General features: G+C 41.5%; 1 protein-coding gene and 1 pseudogene across 1 annotated transcript; one reads left to right on the top strand and one right to left on the bottom strand.

Moving 5' to 3' along the window:
* The first annotated feature begins 534 nt into the window (after positions 1-534).
* LOC101396665 (vomeronasal type-1 receptor 4-like) lies at positions 535-1427 on the top strand. The gene is given in 2 exon segments (XM_014794356.2): positions 535-949; positions 952-1427. Coding segments are annotated over 2 exon segments (891 nt in total).
* A 7297-nt stretch (positions 1428-8724) lies between these two features.
* Positions 8725-11846, bottom strand: LOC101394094 (ret finger protein-like 4A pseudogene; annotated as a pseudogene).
* Positions 11847-24225: the final 12379 nt, after the last annotated feature.

Below are 24225 nucleotides of genomic sequence, written 5' to 3'. Positions count from 1 at the left end.
AAATGATAAATTATGAGTCTCAAATGTGGACAACTGATTCTCTCAAAATTCTATTAAAATTAGATAATCTTACAATCTCAACAATATTTTTGCATTTTTCATTTTATTTTCTAAAGTTAATACATTCCTATAATTGACAGGAGGAACATGAATTCTAAGGGGGTTGCAGTACTTTCTTGTCTTTATCTCCTGTCACTTACTCATGTACTCAGTACATATTATTTACCACCTATTCTGTGTTAACTGTATTGTTGAACAAGTCAGACATGATTTCTAAGTTCATGGACCTTACATTTGGGTGGAGAATCAGAAAATGAAAGTAAATAGAAATAAATACAAAATAATATGGAAATTATACCTGGTGTCAGGTGTCTGTTTTCCAGGTTGAGCCCCTCCGATGGAGTATGATGGCTTCTCCCTTTTCAGTTGAAGAAAGAGTGAAAGTCCTTGTCCAATGTTGGCTACGTAAGAAGACTGCTGATGTCATCACTGGTATATCCACATTTTGCTCCAGGCCACTCTGAAGCCATCTCCATGTCTCATCAGAAAGACATCGTAAGAACCACAGGAGTAGTGGCTGTGAAAACCACCTTTCTTTTACAGATTGGAGTTGGGACTCTGGCCAATGTCATTCTCTTTTTCCATAATGTCTCTCCAATCTTGCTTGGCCACAAGCACAGGCCCACACACATGATTCTCACCCACATGGCCATGGCCAATTTCTTGTTTCTTCTCTCCACTGGAATTCCCCACACAAAAGCAGCTTTTCTTTTGAGAAATCCCCTGTCCAGTCTTGGGTGTAAATTTGCATATTACATACACAGAGTGGCTTGCAACACCACTGTGTGCTCCACTTCTGTCCTAAGCACCTATCAGTTCTTCACAATCATCCCAGGGAGAGGGGAGAGGACGATGCTCAGAGGAAGAGCCCCCAAGGTCATTGGCCCTTCCTGCGTACCTGCTGGGTGTTTAGTTTCTTAATTAATATCTATGTTCCTGTGGTTGTCACTGGTCCACAGGACACAGAAAATGATACCAACGTCCAAGGGGAGTGGTTCTGTCCATCCTCAAGTTCCACTGCACGGATTATCATCTTGTTGTCCATCTCTGATGCCATGTTTATTGGTCTCATCATCTGGTCCAGTGGCTCCACCAGAGACCACCAGAGAGTGCAGCATATTCACACACTCAACAGCTACCACAAATGCACTCCAGAGACCAGAGCTGCCCACACCATCTTGATGCTGGTGGCCACTTTTGTCATCCCTTACACGCTGAATTCCATTTTTACTTTTTACATCACTGCCTTTTTGGATACTCGTCTATGGTTGATGCAAATTTCTCATATTTTGGCTTTGTGTTTCCCCACTTTTAGCCCCTTGCTCTTGATCCTTAGGTATCCTGGAGCTCCTTGTTTCTGCTCTTGAATTGTTGAAATCACTGTTGAAAGGGTGAATACATAGAAGTCAGCTTCTATACCATCCATGATTCCTCTGTTTAGGAATCATTTACCAGTTACTCATTTTCATAAACTTTTTTATTGTTATAACATGTACATAACGTCATATTTATGATTTTAATCTTTTGTAAGTGTACAGTCCAGTGGCATTAGACACATTCACAATGTTGTGCAACCACCACCACTATGCATGCTCAAGAATTTTTCATCATCCCCAGAAAATACTTGGTGTCCATAAAAGAATAAGCCCCCTTCCTCTCTCCACCCAGCCCAAGATATCCTCTATTCTACTTTCTGTCTCTATAAATTTGCCTGTTCTCAGTGCTTCATGTAAGTGGAATCATAGAGTATTTGTCCTTCTGTGTTTCCCTTATGTCACTAAGAATAATGTTTTCTAGGTCATTCCATGTTGTACCATATATCAAAAGTCCATTCATTTTCAGGGCCGAAATCTATTCCATTCTATGTACATACAACATTTTATTTATTCATTCATCTGTTGATGGACAATTGGGTTGTTTCCATCTTTTGGCTTTTGTAAATAACAGTGCTGTGAACATGGTGTACGAATATCTGTCAAGTCCCTGCTTTCAATTATTTTGGATATTTACCTAGGAGTGAAATTGCTGTGACCTAGGTTAGTTCTATGTTTAATCTTTTGAGAAATCACCAAACTGTTTTCCACAGCTGCTGCGTAATTGTACATTCCCACCAGAAATTCACAAGGGTTCCAGTTTCTCCACATCCTTGCCAAGACTTGTTCTTTTTCATTTTTTGATTACTACATAGCTATCTTAGCAAGTGTGAAGTGAGATCTCATTGTGATGAAGATTTGCATTTCATCAATGACCTACGACATTGAACAATTTTCATAGACTTATTGACAGTTTGTGTATCTTTGGAAAAATGTCTATTCAGGTCCTTTGCCCATTTTGTTACTGGATTGTCTTTTGTTGTTAGTTTTAGAAGCACTTTATATATGCTGGGTATTGATCCCTTATCAGTATATGATTCACAAAGATTTTATCACATTCTGTTGTTTATCAGAATGTTGCTGGCAGCTCAGGGCAGTTTTTTAGAGTCTGGTGAGTCTGTCACTGCAGGTGGGGCTGAGGGGGCCACCCAGGTAGAGGGGATCTGAGCGGAGATCTGATTGCATTGACCACAGTGCCATTTTTACATTTCTGTTTTGTCCGCATTCTCAAATGATCACTATTTTCTTTATAACGTTTGGAGTTAATGGTGCTTAATTAGGTTTAGGTGTACAACTGGAGTGAGGAAATTTGAAGTGGTGAATTGGAACATTCCTCAGGGCAACACAGAAGTGATTCTGCAGGAGTCATACCCTGAGCCCCTCCTCTATTGTTCATTTCCCTTTGAATGCATTGGGTTAATTGCTGCAGGAATCTTCCCCATAAATGCATCATAGCATAACTCTCTTAGCAGTAACACCCCACTGTTCCTAGCCAGAATATAATTATCGATTTATAATTCTCCAGAGGTAGGAACTTTGAGCGGGTTTAGACTAAAGTAGATCTGCTTAAGGTAAATGATGGTTGAAAGTAGACAAGTTTGTTCCCAAGGTGTGTGGGTGGAGTGATGATACTATTGTCTATAATTTTGTGTACCTGAAAATGTCCATTTAAGTTCAATTTTAAGAAGCAAATGTTAAACAGTGCTCTTTGAGATTATAAACATGCGAACTGAATCAAAATAATATAGATGAAACATAAACTTAAAGAATTAGCCCTAAAAGTTGAATAAAAACATGGAGATTTACTCAATAGGAAACGACAACAACAACACAGCCAAAAGAGCCATTTCTCAGTGAAAAGCCTGTTGGAAACCCTTGGGGAGCATGTGGTTGTCTCACGGGTTGGGGGCACTAGGGGTTTGCAGATGGGGTGTGTGGTGGGCTCTGGAAGTCCCCAGAGCACAAGGAGTTGCAAGGAGCAAATTTTCTAGAAGAGTCAGATTGTAAATGTCTTAGGCTCACAGGCCACGTTGTCTGTGTCACAGCTACTTATTGTTGCCTTTGGGGGTGGAATCCGCCGTAGACAGTATGAAAATGAGAGTGGCTGAGTTCCAATGAAATTGCATTTAACAAAACAAGCAGCAAACCTCGACTTTAGCTTGTCGACCCCAAATTGGGGCATCATGTGATGTGTGGGTGGGATTCCATTCAGCACAGTAAAGGGAATTTTCTACAAACTGGTAGGAAGGGGGTGCTGGGTCCCACATGGTAGTGAGGAGGGCGCTGTGGAACCAACCAGGAGGTGACAGGCATCTGCAAAGAGAGAGCTGACAGCCTGAAGGAGAGAAAGCATTTCTGTTTTAAGGGAAATGTGAGGCAGAGGAGGGGCTGGCTGAGAGAGGGTGTGTGTGTCTGAGGTGGAGTTTCTGCTTGGAAAAATGGAGAGACAGGGTGAAATTGAAAACCTTTGAGTGTGTGCAGCTAGGAGTAGTCAATGACAAGTGTGCACACTTACATGGGAAGGTGCACATGTGTGCAGTTGTACATGAGAGAACACTCTAGAACACATATGTGAGAGGGAAGAGTGAGAGCATTGTGAGAGCATAAGAATGCATGTGAGAGTGTGGATGACATGGAATGGTTTTGAGGTTTATTCACCAAACTTCTGAAAGAAGACTTCCAACCACAGAGAAAACACTATTTTGAAGACATGATTGTGATCCAGTGAGTGTGGGAAATACTTCTGAGCAGGTTTAATTATTTTCCTGATCTAAATATGAGGAGCTTTTGCATTTGTGAGCAAAAGGTATATGACACCAGCTGTGTTCATTTCTTAAGGATTAAAATTACTGCCCAGTGTTTGGTTTTAAAAAATCTGCCCTCATTGCAAATCAACAGTCATCAACAATGATAATGTTCCAGATCTTACTCAGAATAATATTAAAACAATATGTCATCCATACTAATAAAAATGAAGCCATTCCCCCAGGATAAATTGTTCTCCTTTTTACGTTGTAAACTGTCAAAGTCATCAATAACAATCTCATATGCCAGAATTACATCAAAATCTGTTTATGTTAAAGAGGAGAAGTGGGATGTGAATAAGGAGATAGGAGGGACCATCCTATCAGAAGCCCCTCCTGGGAGATTCTCATCCAGAACTGAGCTGCAGTGGAAGCAGGTGGAGGCCACAGGAGAACCAGAGGACTTGAAGTGAGTCCAATCTTATGGAATTTCTTGTTCACGTCTCAGAGTTCTACAAAGATCAGATATGATGAGAAAGGTCCTAGGAATGGAGTGATGTATGAATTCAGCAAGTGCTGCCTGAGGCCAGCTCAATGCCAGCACAGTGTGTGCACTCAGGGACCCCGGACTGGATGCTCTGCCCCAGGAGCAGTAGACAGACTTCAATTTTTATACACAGGCTGGAGAAGTGACAGTGTCTTCCTTCTCTTTAGTCATCACAGCTTGACAGACTCCACAAGATGATGAACTGTGTTCTCCCACTGACTTATTCAACCTCTCACGTTTGTTACCAAACCAGGGTTTTTTTGCCCACCGTATGATAATGCCAATTACTAAGATGATGAGTTTGCAAAGAGAAAGGATTTAGTCACAAAGCAGCCAAGCAAGGAGATGGGAGAACTGGTCTCAAATCCACCTCCCAGAAAAATGGATATTAGGGAAATTTATGTGATAAAGGGACAGGGTGGTCTCAAGTGTGGAAATAGATGATTGGAGGTGAGGAGAAGTGAGGTAATGATGATTTGTGCAAGCATAGTCAGGCTTCGTGGCTCTTTATAGGATGCATGTTCACAAAATGGCTGCATTACCATGATCTGAGGGTGGAGTTTTTAGCTCCTTGACCTCAAATGTTCACCTGTCAGTCATCCAGGCAGGCTCTATCGATGAGTGGGTGGTCTTAACTAGCCTGAACTGGACAAGGTGTCAACTCTCAGTTCCTGAAAAACTCAAGCACCTGTTACCATTTTGACCCAGGTGTCAGAGTTGTTATCTATAGAGTGGGTTTTAGTAATGCATTATCCTACTACTTTTGCAAACCAACAACTGAGTGTAGTTAAAGCAAGTTGGCGCCTGGTTTCAGTCCACCTTTGTTTTGGTTCATTCCTCAAGCTTGAGAGATTTGAGGCAATGACTGCTCTAGCTAATTCCTGCTGGTAAGGTGTATAGGCCTAATAAGGACTCGAGCAATGAAATTGTTTAGCACTCCTTTGGAAATATTCTCTTTTTCCCAATTTTGGGTAGCCATTTTGCATTATTAGAATTTTTGCACCTCCTTCAACAGTCTTAGTACAACATCTAAAAGCACATTGTATATTCAAATATACAGGCAGAGGATAAGAAGTATAGATAACCCAAATTTTAATAAGTCCCTGAAGAATGAACCTAATGCTTGGGGAATCCAAGAGAACAGTCCTGAAAACCACTCTAGACTCTGCCATCTCTGGGGATATTTGCTGTAGCCAGGTAGCTTGTTGTCTGATTGGGTAGGTGGCCCAGCTGGACTCTGTACATTACAGGTTTATAGGTTACATTTTTAATTTATAAGGGAGAGAGGTCAATGACATTATAAACCAAATTATCGAGGGTTCCCAATGGTCATGCACTGAATAAGTTTTGGGAGGACATATGCAACATCTAGAGAGATTTCTTGCCTTTGCCAATGTCTGATATTCTAATCATCAAATTTTTATTCCAGGCTTGGGTTTCAAAGTCAACAAGGAACATAACAGAAAAGGAACATAACAGAAAAGGAACAAAGGTCTTTATCTTACTGAAGCCATAATAGAATATATTGATTAGGTTTACACAAGAAGTGGTTTAGCCCCTTGGATAGTACACAATAAATCATAAGCAAGTGGGAAGTTAAGAAAAGACAAGAAAATAGTCCAATAAGTAAGGTAAGAACCTGAGAGTCATTCATCACCTATCTTTAGGAGACCATCTTATGAACAGAAGCTTGAGGTCTGTCAGGGGTCACTTGTCCATTCAAAGAAGTCAGTGTCTGGAATATGAAGCCAGTCAAGATTAGGATGATCTTGGCTACAATGTTTTTCCATGGTGTGGTTCCCATTTCCCATGGAGTTCTGTTATATGGGATATGGTGGGTCTGAGAATTCTTGTGGGACTGGCTTAACTCGAGTATAGTGGACCCATGGCCTAATTCCTTCCAGCTTTGTTGAGGAGTGGGTTATCAGCAACACTTCATAGGGCCCAGTCCAGTGGGTGGGGAGTTAGTCCTCTGAATGCTTGTTTCTCCAGGACTAATAAGACCCAGCCTCCAGGACCAAAGGTGATGTAGAGGAACATCTGACAGTCTAGTTCCTTAATTCAACTTCCCTCTGGAACTTCTCCTGGATCATCTCTAGAATACAGAAAGGGTCTCCCAAAGTTAGGCCTACACTGTGTAAGCAAGTAACCAGGTAAGCATTTCTAGAGAAACAAAAAGAAAAACAAGGTTAATGGTTAGAACAAATTATAAACCAGTTCCTGAGCCCAGGGGATGGCCAGTCAAGAAGATTTCTAGATGTCAGGGTCAAAGCATGTTTTGAACTTTGAAATCTCTCAGATAATGTCAGTGGATGTCCAGGTATCTTTTCGCGTGGCTTACACAGCAGCAGGCACGCTATCACAGTGATTGCTCTTCAGTTTTTATCAAGCCGTCCAGCTTCATTTTGTGGGGCTTCAGGAAAAAGTGTGGTTTCAGTTCTCAATGATTCCAAATGAAAATTATGGAAAAAACTGAAAATGTTAGTTTGAAGATTTGTAGCCAGGTGTTTCAAGAGACTAGAAGATTTCAGGCTCCAGTCCAGTTTACAGATAGAAAACAAAAACCTCAAGGACAATTAACAGAACTACAATCTAATTTCCATAAATATATATTACGGTTTTTATTGAAACATGTTTTCTCTCTAAAATAATCCTCATTTTTACCAAAGACTGCCAAATTAAAACTCAGTTTCTAAAGTAAGTCCAGTTTCAATAAACTTGCCCCAATTATTTACATAAGTACAGCAAGAATAGCAATTGATCATATAGACTCTTTTAAATCTGCTTTGCTGGAACTTTCAATCTCAGACTGAACTTTAAAGCCTCTTGTGGCCAGGAAAGCCAAGCCAAGGGCCTGTCCTCAGACTCTGCCTGTGATAAATATAGATTTGGGTGAATTCCTCTTTTCTCTTGAGGAATTCCCCAAAATATCCTGAGGTTCTTCGCACCTGCCAGGGAAGTGACTTTCTTTATTCACCTGGTAAGATTGCTGGGAACCCTGTAAGCAAGGTACCAGGCCAATATTTCTATGTGACTTTATTCATTCCATAAAGTCAACCTTTGTTCCTTAAACCTGTCTGGTCATACCCGAGTCCATGCATGTCTCTCTGAAATATGACATTACAGTGAAAGCCTAGGTAATATAACCAATGTTTCCAAATGTGGCCTGTTATAAGGAGAACAGATTTGCATTGAACTTATGCAAACAACTATATTGCCATGAAAATAAGAATACTCACTCATCAAGGGTTTTTAAATTTTGGAGGGTTAGGTATGGAGAAAAAGATAAATGTTTTAATTCTGCTTACAAATGTATAATTTACCAAATTGCTGTTAAGTCATAGTTAGCAAACGTCGGAGTAATGAGAGCGGGTGGCTATAGTCCATGCCCCTTGGTTTGAGGGCGGACAGCTGTGGTGCCATTCACATCTCAGAGCCCCTGTAGGATCAGGCTGAGATTAGGCTTCAGCTGAAACCACCTCCTTGATCAAGCTGCTTCTGCTGCCCTATCCACCTTTCTCAATGTTCCATGAATGTTTATGTGCATTTGATATGAATGTATGTTTCTCAGTTATTGAGTGAAACTTAGTACATACACACCTACATTTTTCTGTTTATATAGGACTTGTTTCTTCATCATTTATAAAATCAATAAATCTATTTGGTCACATTGAAATTTTCATTTAATTGATAACCTCTGTTACACAGTCAGTTGATCCTACAGAAAATAAAAGGGAAAACATTTGGAAATTGATCTGAAAGTTCAGAACATATTAATTGGAGCAAATTTAGACACATCCCAAGACAAACAACCATGACATATGAAATATTTGAAATGTAATATTCCATAATAAATATAACTAATTAGTGTTCATGATTCATGTACTGTGCCATATTCTTGTTGCTACACTTTTGTACTATATGTGTAACAAGTGGAAATGTTCTTAGCTTGGTGATGAGCACACAGGAATTTTCTATGAATTTGCCTGCAGTCAGAGGTTCATTTTCCTTGCCCAGGTCTCATTTGAGGACTAGCCATGCCTGGATTCGTCACAGGACAGATTCTCAGGAAGCTCTGGTCATCCTTAATTGGATTTGCAGGAGCAAAAAATGGACGCAGAGGCTCTGCAGCAGAAATTTTAGTGAACATAAAAATATGGGATCCATCATTAACGTAATAAAAGGAAATGATCCCAATATCCATATCCAGGAAAACCCCTACTCGATGTAACCTAGGGCTCACTGAGAGAACAGTAAAAGGCATAGAGCTGGCTGAGAAGAGATCTTCGTTGTTCAACCCCACAGTCCACAAGCCAAGTTCTGAAGACAATAGAATTACTCCTGTTGACTAACAGATTCTCTGCAAATGCCCATATCCCATTCTTTGCTTCTCCCCAGGTCCACCTCCCAGTAATGGCGGCCAGACATGAACCGAGGGGAGCCCAGGGCACAAATTGCATAGATGAATCTCTCAGCACGGGTCCTCCAATACTGTTGGAAATACCCACAGCAGACACTCCTCAGGCCCTCAGAAATGGTGAGGTGGTTGTTGGCTGTGTCAACATCCAACGTCATATCCATTGTGGGCAAAAACATAAGCAAATCAGCAAGTACATAGGCTACACACCACTCTTCATGTCTGCTGCAAAGGCCCAACTATCTCATTCACTTTCTTTCTTTAACTCTAAAGTTCTTTCCTAATCCCTGGGGAAACTTCCCTGGTGCCTTGATTAGATCAACTTTTATATGTAGAATGAATGATTATAGTTGAAACAAGTCCTTATTTATCATAGGTCTTCTCTACATTAAGTTATTTGATTTTTTCATTGAATTTTTTTCTTCCCCATATTACATAATATACATGAAAAAAGAGACCATGACCGTTGTTTGTTCTCAAATTAGACAAAGTAACACAGATTCTGTCAAAATAAGGCAAGAAATAAACATTTGGAAAGATGGAAAAAATTTTACTTATGAACGATTAAAATATTAACATTTTTCTTTTGCAATTACCTTCCTCATTTAATGTTCTTGAATAGGAAATTGCATTCAATGGCTTTTATTTTCTTTCCTAGAGTTGTAATAAAATATTAAGAAGAGGGGGCCGGCCCGTGGCTTAGCGGTTAAGTGCGCACGCTTCGCTACTGGTGGCCCGGTTCGGATCCCAGGCGCGCACGGAAGCACCGCTTGTCCGGCCGTGCTGAGGCGGCGTCCCGCATGCAGCCACTAGAGGGATGTGCAGCTACGACATACAACCATCTACTGGGGCCTTGGGGAGAAAAAGGGAAAAAAAAGGAGGAGGATTGGCAATAGATGTTAGCTCAAGGCCAGTCTTCCTCAGCAAAAAAAAAACAAAAACAAGAGGATTGGCATGGATGTTAGCTCAGGGCTGATCTTCCTAAAAAGAAAAAAGAAAAGAAAGAAGAAGAAACGCTAGGAGCCCTGAGATGAGATGGGTAACTCTGGACAGTCAAGATAGAGGAAGGGAATCCCATGGACCTGAGTAGGGATGTGCTGGGATCTTGGCAGCAACTTAGACCCAGAACTTAATGGGGCAGTGCTCAGAGGGGCAAATTGGAGAAGAATGACTGTGTGTATTGGCAACATCTCCAAGTAACCCTAATTGTGAGGATGGGTGCAGAGAGCTGCCTGTCCTAACATGACCACGTGGCTCGAGCCAATGGAGCCGCAGAAATCAACCCTCTGGACCAAAGACCAATTACTTCGCCTGACTCCCTTATAACATGGCTCTCTGGGAGATGCTTAGACTTTCTGACCATTGGAGAGGAATTGTCAAGACTTGTCAAGTGTCTGGGACAGGTTTCACCATCCCTAATTCAAGTTTGCATGGAGCAAGAAATAAACTCACTTAGAAAACAAACTAATTTCTTTCTTTCACAATGAGCCTGGGAGGTCTGGTCTGGTGTCCTGACTTTAGCACATTAGACTTGCAGCTGAGCTGTGGTAATTCAACTTGACTTAGAGTTGTGAGACTGAATCAGGCATGATTTCTCTAAGTTACAGGTCAGGGAGGGAAGAACATGCTGCAGTGCTCAGGTGCCGAGTCTGCAGAGGACCTCAACGTACAGCATAACCACCTGCACTCTTACAACCATTTGCCTGGGGCTTCAGCTCTAGAAACATTCATTGCCCACACTCACTGTGGATTAGAATCACCTGGGGGCTTTTAAACTTTGCAGATTCCTGGGCCTCACCATCAGAGTGGGTCAGTTTCAGTGGCCTCAGGGCCTTGGTACTCAAAGTGTGGCCCATGAACTAGCAGCCTCAGCATGACCAGAGCTCTTGTCAAAAATCCTGATTCACAGGCCGGCCCAGTGCAATGACTCAGAATCTACATTTGAATAAGATCCACAGGGATTTAAATACATTTGAGAATCACCGTTCTAGGCCAGTGTTACCCAAGAAACACAATGTGAGCCCCCTGTGTACTTTAAATTTTCTTACAAATACATTAAAATAGTAGTAATAAGAATCAGGTATAATTGATTTTAATAATACATTTTATTTAATCCAGTATTTCCAAAGTCTGATTGGTACTTGTTTTAATAACCAAGTTTCAAGTCATCAGTAGGTACCAGTGGCTATTGGAAATATTGGATAGCACAGGTCTAGGGCATGACTTAAATATTACGTTTTCTTAAAAATCTGCAGATGGTTCTAATCTATACTTACAGGTGCAAATAACTTTTGCTTTGAAAGAATAAAACCTTCAGGTATTAGAATTCAGCTAAGGCTGTTACTTAATGGAGAGTTTTTGAAAAGTTGCTTTTTCCAGGGCCCTTTATGGGTTGGGGCAGGTTGTACAGATGCCTTACCTTGGAACTTCCTCATCCTTGGCTTCATCTGGAGAACAGCTCTCAGCTGGGGCTCTAATTCCTTGATCTTTGAAACCAGTGCCCCCAGCTGGCTACTGGGCCTGATGTCCTTCTTCTGAGAGACCAGGGAGCAGAAGAGGCACAATAAAGTCTCCTCATCAGGCTCCTTGTGCAGTGAATTGATGCACTGGAGGCAGCAGATATACCTACATTGCAGGTACATGGGTTTTTCAGGATAAATCATGCAGCCATAACATCTACTTGCTTCCCTAAAGTGTTCAGCCATGGTCACTCTCTGGGGAATAACATGCATGATATTGGAATTTCCGTGAGTTGCGTGGATATTAGTCTTTGGGAGACTTTCATCTTTACATGAATAGTGATTTGCAGTCACTGCTATTAGGTAATAAAGACACAACATGTGTATAAATACAACTGACTCACGGCCCTGAACTCCTGATACTTAAAATGCTGGTAGGAATGAAGGACATGATTCAGCTTTGCGCTTTAAGTTAGGTGGTGAGAGGGTCTATATTTTACCTAATCTGTCCAATATGGTGGCCACCAGCCACAAGTGGCTATTGAGCACCTGAGGTGGGCTTATCCACATAGATATGTGCTGTGAGTATAAGATGCACACTGATTTTGAAGATATAATGAGAAAAAGAGAATAAACTATTTCACTGAGAACTTTCAAAAATTGAATACATGTTGAAATGATTACATTTTACCTTTAAAATTAGGTTTGTTTGGGGCCAGCCCCGTGGCCTGGCGGTTAAGTGCGTTAAGTGCGTGTGCTCCACTGCTGGCCGCCCGGGTTCGGAACCCCGGGCGCGCACTGACGAACCGCTTCTCTGGCCATGCTGAGGCCGTGTCCCACATACAGCAACTAGAAGGATGTGCAACTATGACATACAACTATCTACTGGGCCTTTGGGGGAAAAATAAAATTATTAAAAAAAAATAGGTTTGTTTGATTTTACTTTGTGTGGCTACTAAAAAGTAAATTTATAATGACATATGTGGGTCACCTCATATTTCTACTGGACAGTGGTACTCTCAACCCAGAAACTCTCCACCTCCTCCAGCTGTCCACCTTGCATGTGGCAAAAACCCACAGCAGAACTTGAGAGGTGGCAAGTCCATGACCGAAATCCCATTCACCATCTCAAAGAGTTTACCAAGCTCTGATTTGACTCAGGATAGAGAAGACTACATTATTTCTCCAAACTGGGTATTGAACATCTAAGTTCTGCCCACTGCTCCCATCAGAGGTCCCTGTGTCCCTAGGAGCACACACTGTGCTGGCATTGAGTTGGCCTCAAGACAATACTTGCTGAAATTAATGAGTTACTCAAGTTAGAGACCTTGCTTTCTTATCTGTCTTTTGTAGAAATTTGAGAAGTAAAAATGAAATCTCATAAGATTGAGATCACCTCTCCTCCCCTAGGTCCTCTTCTGGCCTCCAGCTGCTTGTGCTGACGGCTCAGTTCTGGAGTGAGATCCACCTACAGGGGCTTTTGTTGAACAGGGTGGCTCCTCCCACCTCACTCACATCCCACCTCTCCTCTTTAATCCAATCACGTTTTGATTCAGTTCCAGCATTAGTGAGATGTTTCTCATGTAATAGAGAGTTAACAACAAAGAAGATAATTGTATCATGAAAGTGTTAATTTTTAACTAAAATGAACAAAATATCACCATATGATCGTCCTAGATTATGTCTTGAATGTTGTCTGTTGATGATAAGAACTTGAATTAAGATTGAAACTAAAAAAAAAAAGTCACCATTCCTAATCCTTCTAAAACGAATGGGAGTAGTTTCCAATAGTTTTTGGTCATGACAGTAAAGTCTCCCATTTTGATCAAGAAAATTAATTAAATGTACTTAGAAGTCTGTCTTAAAATCACACTCACTGGACCATAGGCACTTCTTGAGAAGAGTGTTTTCCCACAAATGTGAAGATCCTTGTTCAAAAGTTTGGTAAATAAATCCCCAAACTGTTCCCTGACAATCAGTCATCTGGTGAAGGCATTGTTTTTTGTTAGAGAATCAAAGATAAAATATATTTTTATAATATTACTATTTCTTTACATCACAACATTTATAAAATGAGATTTAAAAAAAAAAACTTGTTCAAGAAATGTTCCTCATGGTTATAGGATGACTCATTGGTGATTAGGGTTTAGGAGGCGGAATAAAATTCAGAAATAGTGGGAATTGGAAGGGGTTAGATTAGATTTAGGTGATTAAGTTAAATAGGCTTCCATTTAATCATTCCACAGTCATCCTTTGATGCTGTTTGCTGGATACTCGGTCATTTCACGTCCAAGCAGAGGCTCATTCCTGGCTCTTTTTGACCGTTTATCACATTAAGGGGAATTGAAAATCACACACGTATTTGTAGAATATTTTTTATGTCTTATCCTATTATTTTAATACACTTTAAATTAATTTATTTTACAACTCCTTCTAGAATGTTTTCATATTTCTGGCAGTAGGTATTCTCATGTTTGTGGTTTCACTGACTCTTGCTCATGAAGGATTGATTCCTACTGAGTGTTCCATTTGCCTCTTTTGAGCTGACAAAGAGCAGGGATTATATTCTCTTTGGGAACACCAGGTGACCCCTGCAGGGGAAAAAGCCAACACTTGTAAATTGATCTGCCTCTATTAGGTTCTCCCAAATTATCTTCAGCCTGGAAAGGCACGTATGGTAATATGTTGGGTAGGAACTCTTTCATTAAAGAGAAGAAAAGAGAAAGTTAGTTTTCCCAGCCCACTGGAGGGGCTGACCTTGGGTGTTGTAGTAGTATTTTTTTCAGCTGGAACTTTGGACAAGGAGGAGCTGGCTGCCTTCCCCTGGGCAGTGGGGCACTCTCCCTGCTCACTGTCATTGGTAGTCCAGTGTCTTGATTCTCCTCTGTTTGAGGGACTCTGCCTTCCAATATCCCACCTAGTGGGGACAAATTCTCCACCTCCTGTCCCTGCACGGTGTCATGGTACCCAAGTTTCCATGTGCATTTGCAACTTGTGGAGTTAATTGGACATTCAACTCCAGCGGGTGTCAGGACGCCGTTTCGCTGACTTTACTGAAAGTGTATCTCTCTGTAATTTAGTATATATCATCTGTCTTCAGTAGTGTTACGTGACTCTTCTTAAATAATATCTTGGTCTTAAATAAAATCTCATTCTTACAGTTTTTACATTTTAAAGGCCTTAGTAGTCTGGAACTCTAAGGAAAACTCTAAAGAAAATCTTAAATTGCTTTCATTCTATCTCTGGCACAAGGTCCTGTCTTGGGAATTGAATATTAAAATGGCAAAAATATTGTGTCAATAGTAAAATACAATTCTTTTGGATTTTTCTTACTAATTGCTGAAATAGTTTTCCAAATCATTGATATATTGATGGTAACATAATTTAAGAATCACCATGTGTAACCATTCCTTTGTTTTTTTTTTTTTTTTAAAGATTTTATTTATTCATTTTTTTCCCCCCAAAGCCCCAGTAGATAGTTGTATGTCATAGGTTCGCATCCTTCTAGTTGCCGTACGTGGGACTCGGCCTCGGGTTGGACGGAGAAGTGGTGCCTTGGGGCGTGCCCGGGATCCGAACCCGGGCCGCCAGCATCAGAGCGCGCGCACTTAACCGCTAAGCCACGGAGCCGGCCCCACCATTCCTTTGTTTTAACAATAGCCTCAAATTGGCCTTTTAAGTCTCTTTTATGTACATATAATTTTAATAATGCTGTTTAAAAACATAAAAATTTCAAATTGTGTTACATTTTTATGCAAGATTATATATCAAGTAAAAAATTAATTATATTAAAAGAAATTTCTTTTTTATGGTTTGTGTAGCTCACAAAATTTTCTTATGTCCAATATTAATTTTTTAATTTTTTTGCTGAGGAAGATTTGCCCTGAGCTAACATCTGTTGCCAATATTCCTGTTTTTGTTTGTGAGCCACCACCACAACATGGCCGCTGACAGACAAGTGGTGTAGGTCGGCTCCCAGGATCCAAATCCACGAACCAGTGCAGCCAAAGCAGAGTGCACTAACTTAGCCACTACACCACGGGGCTGGCCCCTGTTGAAACTTTTGATGTATCTTTTAATTATCTTATACTTTTGGGGAAAATTTTTTAAACAGAAAGATTATTGTCCTGCCATTCCAGGTGATCTTAGGACACTTTGTAGTATTTTCTGAAGAAATAAACAAACTTCTGGAAATAATCTTCACAATTACAGAGAAAAAGGCTTTGATAGAAATGATCCTGTTGGGCCGGCCCCGTGGCTTAGCAGTTAAGTTTGAGCGCTCCACTGCTGGCGGCCCAGCTTCGGATCCCGAGTGTGCACCGACACACCGCTTCTCTGGCCATGCTGAGGCTGCGTCCCACATACAGCAACTAGAAGCATGTGCAGCTATGACATACAACTATCTACTGGGGCTTTGGGGGAAAAAATAAATAAATAAATAAAATTAAAAAAAAAAAAAAAAAGAAATGATCCTGCTGACTGAGTGAGGTTTTAGAGAACATTCCTGAGCAACTTTTATTACTTTCCTTGATGTAAATATGAGAAAATTTTTATTCCTTTTGTCAGAAACTGGATATGTGCCTATATTTCATATGGATAGGTGTTAATCCCTTAATATAGGGTTAAAGACCCTGTAAGTGAACATAAGTGAGACCATCTTGTTTTGCTAAATGACCCAGCCCCTCCCCTGTGTGACTACTCGCTGCTCTGCACCTACTCTAAAATAATTCACATGCTCTCCAGATTTATGGCTTCCACTTACTTATATACTACCCTATAGCTTGATAAATTACAACTTTGTTCTATGAGTTTCTCTCCAGGAATGGGCTGACCACAGGTGGGAAACACACATACAGGGTATCCATCACAGTTAACAGAAGAATGGAACAATCAAAGATCCTGGAGTCCCTCATGCCCGAAGGCTGACATTTCTAAACCCCCTCCTTACTGCTCATTTTACCTATGTAACTACATCAAGATTCTGTTAATTCTTGAAGGTGGTTATTTTGAGACATTAGTCACCCGTCTTCCGATTATGCTGGCTAATCAAATTAAAGGTTCCTTTCTCAATCCCTAACTCATTGTGATTAATTGGCTTAGATTGTGGTGCCAGAGCGAGCCCACTGCTCAGTAACAACCCACAAAAAATCCCTAGTTCCCCTATGCAGACCCAATAGGCATGATCTAAGCTGGGATCTGCTGACCTTGCCACTATTGACATTTTCAGTGGAAGATTCTTTGTTGTGGGAGCAGTCTTGTGAGTTGTAGGATGGTTAGTGGCATCTGTGGTCTCTCCCCACAAGATGTCAGTAGCATCCCCTTTACCCTGAGTTGTGAAAATCAAAAATGTCTCCAGATGGTGCCAAGTGTTCCCTGGTGGAGATAAAATCATTTTTCAAATGAGAACCACTGGAAGCCCATATAATGTGTTTCACTTAACTAGGAAATATCTTTTTAGAGTTTAACATTCTACTTTGTACCAGAATCAAATGACAATAACACTGAATTAAAAGGGCATGGGAAGGTGTGAATAATATCAGGGGAGGGGAATTCTCCAATATGAGCCACATACCCCAGAATCAAACTCACTGTGCCAACACTTGGAGGAGAGGTGAGTTCTAAATAACCTGGTTTAAAAAGATGTTCTCAGAGTTCTGAAAAATGGCTAGGAGATATCCAGGTGGAGAATGTTGATGTCCATAATTAATCTATTACTGACAGAATAGCAACTATGTACATGCAATTTTCACAGACTGACTGGGTCCTTTAGGAGGAGTGAGCTTAGATTTACATTTTAATACCCAGACTGAAGAATCAAATTACTTAATTATTTTCAAAAATCAAATTACAGCCTAGAGTATTCTGGATGGCACTGTCCAATCCAAATTCCTGTGATGGAAATGATCCATAACTGTGGTATCCAATATGGTAGCCGCTAGCTCCATGAGGCTATTGAACATTTGAAACATAGCTGCTGACATATGTAGAAAAAATAATATTTTGGATATATTGGCTTAAATAAAATATACAATTTAACTCATTTCACTTTTAAAATTTTCCTATTTCTCATGTTTCTCTGAAAATTCAAAATTACCTATATGCCCTCTATTCTATTTCTACTTTATTTTAATGAAGAATTGCAAAATTGTGTGCCCCCTAATGTCTTAAGTTTCTTAGCTCTGCTCCATATTGCCGCTCCATCCAGGCAGGACCAGCAGGGGGACTGAACGCCCTCATGAGTCTGGACCCTTCTGATACCTCAGCTCAGGACCAATGATGATTTCAGTCTTTTATTTCAACTTGCTTTTCAAATGCCTTTAGGTTTCAACCAAGTCAACTTTTTATTTTTGTGCTCATTATTCTGCAATAGGAAAGGCATGTCATTAGGGCACATAAACTCTTTGCATTGTTAAGGTGAAAGATTTTCAGGAAACAACAGCGTCAAGTGTTCTCCTCCCCAGGCCTAAGCTGAAGAGCATCCCTTGCAGACGCAGGAAGCACCTCTGAGTCTGTTCTTGACTTTCTCACAAGATACATATCATAATCTTGTCTTTTTTCTTAGACTCATGGGGAAAACAAAAAATTTCTGTAATTCCAATTTTATGGCAACGTCGTTGATTTGGGAAAGGACGGTCGGGCAGTACAGAGGGAAAATCCAAAGTTGGATATTTCAAAAATGATTCTGTCTCATACGTTCTGTATTGCTTCCTTCATTCGTTCAGAAATGTTTAATAATGAACTGGTTAAGTATAGCGAAGCAGGATCTGTGTTAACATGGATCATTAACTTAGTTTTAATTGGGGAGTTCAGGAAAGAAATCTGTGGAAAAGTTTTATGAGTTGAAGAAAGAGCAATAATAAACCAGCTAAAATGAAACTGAACTATTTGGGCCGTGCGGTCTGTCCATTGGTGAAAGTACTTCTGTAAGTGAGCATAAGTGTTGCACTAAATGGCCCCAGCCCCTCCTCTGTGCGACTACTCACTGCTCTACACGTACTCTAAAAAAACTCACATGATCTCCTGATTTACGGCCTCCACTTACGTACATACTCTCCAGTAGCTTGATAAATTAAAACTTTGTTCTATGAGTTTCTCTCCAGGAACAGGCTGACCACAGTTGGGAAACACACCTACAAGGTATCCATCACTGCTGACAGAAGAATGAGACAATAAAAGACCCAGGGGTCTGTAATGCCTGAAGGAAACCCCCTCCTTACTGCCCATTTTCCCTATATAACTGCCTCAGGATTCTGTAATTTTTGATTTTTTTTTTGAGACCTTAGTCTGCCATCTTCCCGATTATGCCATTTAATCAAATTAAAACCTCCTTTTGAGATCCCTACTCATTGTGATGACTTGGCTCAGATCGTGGTGAGCAGAGTGAGCCCATTGCTCAGTAACAAATTTCTGGCAACACAGATGGGACCATAACCTCTGCCCATGGCTAGTCGACTTGGAGGAAGCTGTTTTGAGATTTTTCCTCTACAGCTGCTGGGTGGCTTTTTCTTTTTCTTTTTTTCCTGCCCAGGGAATTCCCCTTGTGTCTTCCTCACTTGCCGACTGCCTCTGACGCTTCAGTGATCCGGAAACAAGGGGCTGGATGGTAAGCTGATGAGCTTGCGTCTGCAGCTAGGTGAGTCATCCAGAGTGTACTCCCGGGTACTATATTCCTTTTTCCTCGTGTGGGGGCCTTGGTCAGGCCAAGATCCATTTGGATTAGGCACTGTTGTTTAGGGATAAAGGAAAGTACAGAGTATGCCTAGCATATTATCTGGAAGACTAGTCTCTGGTTTTTCTATGGTGAGCATGCCTGTATGTTCTGTTCTCCTGAGTGTGTGTGTCATTCCACTAGTCTAGGTGCCCGTTTTTCTCTGTGTCAGAATCCCACAGCACACTTCCAGTGCTTGTTACATCATCTATGGGGACATGAAGTTTGCGATGTTTTCTGTCAAGTGTCAAGCCAGAATTGTATGCCTCAATGTGGACACTGCTGTTTGTGTGTTATCCTTTGGGAGGAAGCCATGAGACCATGGCCCGACCATCTTTTTCCCTCTTTGTCTGTCTTTTCCAGCACTTTCTTTGCTGTCATTGTGTGGAAGTTAGGTTTGGGCTTAAAGTAAGCTGGAGTTGGACTTCCTGTGAAGTAGAAGATTTAAAAACTTTCTGCCAGCCACCTGTTCCCTACACTGGCGTTGGGAAATTAGATCTTTACTCTGCCTTAAACCATTACCTCTTGACTCTTTGGCTTGTTTAGCACTGGTGATAAAACTGTATTCTCTGGCAGAGTGGGATTTGGATAAGTCCTATAGTTATCTGGACACCTGGAGTAGAGGTGCACACTTCACTGGCTCCATTAATTGTCAGACACCAATTTTATCTCCATGGGCGCCACTCCATCCATTACAAAAAAGCCCCAATAGGGTGCATGCTGGCCAATTGGGCTGATTTCAGTTATGAGCCCATGATGAACAAAAGGATGATCTGTTACTGTAATGTAGCCTGGCCCCGTATACACTAGGCTCAGGAGAAAGTGGCCCCCAAGGGGGTCACTCAATTATGATACCATCTTGAAGCTAGAATTGTTCTGCAAGAAGGAAGGAAAGGAAGATAAAATCCCCTATGTTCAAGCCTTTAAGCTTCTATATCTAGATAAGAAAAGGGGGGACAATGGACCAAGGAGTCCCCTGGCTCCTCCTCCTCCCCCTTTCTCCAGGCCCACCACTTGCCCAAGGGAAAGTGACTGAGGGATTGCCAGGTCTAAGCGAGGGACTCTTTCTTTCTAAAACCCAGCAAGGGACACAATTTGGTCAGGGGACCCTTCCCGGAGCAGAGAAATTTCCACTGCGACAATATCCCATAGACATAAATGGAGAAGGGCAACTGGCTGGCTTCCTTTGCATGCAGTCTCCTTTCTCTACCTTGAATCTTTTTAATTGGGAAAATTTTATACACCTGAATGCCCTGTTCTCCTTCTGGGATGAAACCTTCTATGTAAACTGAATGCTCAAGTGACTTTTGCTCCAGACCAGCTAGAGGTGCAGGTGCCACAGGAACAATCATCTTTATGGTTCCAGATGGCCCCGCTAGGTGTTCAAACACCACCACTGAGACCCACTGCCACTGGAGATTCTCAAGGAGGTAAAACTGGACTTATGGGCAGAAGAGAAGCCTAGGAAAACAAAGAATGTCTGGCCAATATATATACCCTTGAAAACCCAAAAAATAAAGCCTAGGCTGAAACAATATCTGCTAAAACAGGAGGCTCAGGGGGGCATTCAACCAGTGCTGCAGAAATTCCTGGTGGCAAAATTAACCAGACCTGGCCAGTCTCCATATAATACTCTATATAATACTCTTATTCTCCATTCAAACAAACAAATAAACAAGCAAAAAAACCAATTCAGAGAAATGTCGGTTTGTTCAGGAGCTTCATGCCATAGATGAGGTAGTTCAGGACCTATACCCTGTGGTGCCCAGCCCTTACACCTTGCTAACCAACATTCTGGGTGAATATAGCTGGTTTTCAGTTTTGGACTTAAAAGATGCGTTCTTCTGCGTACCACTCATGGAAGAATCACAACTCTTTGCCTTTGAATGGTGTGAGACCATACTCAGGCCACTCAACAACATTGTTGGACGGTGCTCCCCCAAAGCTTCAAAAACTCCACTATACTATTTTGGGGAGGCCTTAGCTAAAGATCTGAGGCACTTACAATTACAGGAAAGATTGCTGTTACAGTACGTGGATGACTTGCTGATAGTGAGCCCCACTTATGAGCAGAGTCTGGCCAATACAATAGAAACCCTAAATCATTTTGCTGAGTATGGGTACAAGGTCTCACAAAAGAAAGCACAGATCTTCAAACAAGAAGTTACATATTTAGGATTTACATTATCAAAAGGCCAGAGAGAACTGCTGCCAGACCAAAAAAAGGGCTCTAGCATTCCTGAGCCCTCCCACCACCTGGCAACAGCAACGAGGATTCTTGGTCACAGCTGGTTTCTGTTGGCTCTAGATTCCTAACTATGTTCTCATAGTAAAACCCCTCTATGAGGCTCTAAAAGGGCTAGACTGGGAGGCACTAGAATGGATAAAGGAATGTCAAGTGGCCTCTGATACCATTAAGACAAAGTTAATTTCAGCCCCAGCCCTGGGACTTCCTAACTTGGACAAGCCCTTCAGCTTATATGTACGTGAAAGGCAGAGAATAAGCTTGAGGGTTTTAACTCAAAAACTGGGCATGACCCCCTGGCCAATGGCTTAGCTTTCCAAGCAATTTGATGAGACTCTCAAGGGCTGCCTACCCGCCCCCTCACCTCAAGGCAATGGCTGCTGCCTGTGACATCCTGCAGAAAGCCGAAAAATTTACCCTGAGCCAACCCACCACAGTCTGTATACCACATCAAGTACTCACATTATTAAAAGAAAAAGGAGGATACTGGCTTACTTCAGGACGGATGGGCAAATACCAGGCCACCCTTTTGGACAATCCACATGTAGGGATGCAAGTATCTTCTTCCCTACACTCAGCCACCTTGCTCCCTAATAAGAGATCAGAAGCCTTAGAACATGACTGCTTACAAGTTATGCAGACAGTGTATTCCAGCCAACCTGATTTGTTGGACAATCCGTTGGAGGAACCAGATTTGGAACTCTTCACAGATGGCGTAGCTTCATGGACCAAGGTAAGAGATGCGTGGGATACGCAGTCATAACTTTACAGGAGACTTCAGAGGCTAGAGTCCTACCCACAGGGACATCAGCTCAAAATGAAGAAATGATTGCCCTCACTCAGGCTCTACATCTAGCTCAAGGAAAAAAAAATGTCATGCTTATGGGGCAATCTGGAAAGAAAGGGGACTCAATTGCAGGGAAAAAGGAAATCAGACACATGGTTCTGAAATTCTAGAGCTACTTGGTGCTATTAATGAACCTGCTGGGGTAGCTATCATGCATTGCACTGGTCCCTAGAGGGAGAATCTAATGGGTCCAGAAGTACATCATAGGGCCCCAGCTACAAATGACTATACAACAGGTGACTAAACATTGCATAATCTGTGCAAAGAACAACCCCTTCCTGTCCTCCCCATCTGGGAACCCAACATAAAGAAAATTGGCCTACTGAAGGCTGGCAAATAGACTTTACCCAGATGCCCCAGGCAGCTGGATATTTTAGGTTTTTGTTAGTGTTTGTGGACACCTTCACTGGGTGGGTAAAAGCCTTTCCCACTCAGATTGAGAAAGCATCAGAAATCACTAGCATGTTGCTGAAAAAATCATCCCTAGGTTTGGTCTGCCTAATACGATGCAGAGTGATAACAGATCAGCTTTTGTCTCCCCAAAGACACCCAAGACACTTGGACACCCAAGTGTCCAAAAGCTTAGATATCCGATGGATACTCCACTCAGCTTGGAGACCTCAATCGACTGGAAAGATGGAGAAAATAAATCACACTGTAATAAAGACCATTGCCAAAATCTGTCAGGAAAGACAACTAACTTGGGATAAGGTGCTGCCCCTTGCCCTGCTACAGGTTAGAGTAAGTCCCTAAAGTGGGCTTAAATTGAGGCCTTTCAAAATTCTATACAAGAGACCCTTTCAGGCATCTTCCCCCAGGACTGAATCTCTGGACATTTTAAGGAATGTTATGACTGCTAATTATGTGAAATCATTAGGCTCTGTATTAACTTCTATCCATGAGTTTTCTTCTCATAGGTCTGCATATCCGTCTGATGTCCTTCTACACAACTTCTAACCTGGTGATCATGTTTTGCTGAAAACTTGGAGAGACCAGAGACCCAAAAAACAGTTATCATCCAAATGTACGGGCCCCTTTAAGATTCTTCTTACCACTCCTCACCCATGAAACTTATCCAGTGAAACCCTGGATACACCACTCCCACTTCAAGGCAGCCCCAAAATCACAGGAAAGTATCCCACCTGTATCGAAGGGAAAGTGGATGGCGGAACCCCTTGGAGAGCTAAAATATGTCTTTAAAAGAAAACTTGGATCTGTTTTATCTAACACTTCTCTGCCATAAGCTCCAAGTTGATAAAGTCAGCAACATGACAGCTCCCCTTAAGGGACTCCTCTGATGAATTCAAAAGGAAAGTAACACTTTTCCATGGTATAGTCATCCTAGGAAGTCCTGATTCAGCAGGAAGTACCTAGAGAAGGTATGACGCCTTGTCCTCCTTGGCCATAGCTTATGGGTTACTCCTGACAGGGGAGAAATTGTAAGTGAGCATAAATGAGGCCATCTTGGTACACTAAATGGCCCCAGCCACTCGGCTGTGTGACTACTCACTGCTCTGCACATACTCTAAAAAAATTCACATGGTCTCCTGATTTATGGCCTTTGCTTACATATGTACTTCCCAATAGCCTGATAAGTTAAAGCTTTGTTCTAAAAGACCCTGGAGTCTATCATATCTGAAGGAACCCCCTCCTTACTGCCCATTTTTCCTATATAACTACCTCAAGATTCTGTAATTTTTTTGTGTGTGTGTGAGGAAGATCAGCCCTGAGCTAACATCCATGCCAATCCTCCTCTTTTTGCTGAGGAAGACTGGCCTTGGGCTAAAGTCCATGCCCATCTTCCTCCACTTTATATGTGACGCCG

This window comes from Ceratotherium simum, chromosome 33 (assembly GCF_057802395.1).
Source record: "Ceratotherium simum simum isolate JZ-2026a chromosome 33, ASM5780239v1, whole genome shotgun sequence".
NCBI lineage: Eukaryota > Metazoa > Chordata > Mammalia > Perissodactyla > Rhinocerotidae > Ceratotherium > Ceratotherium simum.
Note: the sequence above shows the minus strand (reverse complement) of the source record. Positions and strands in the feature narration are given on the sequence as shown.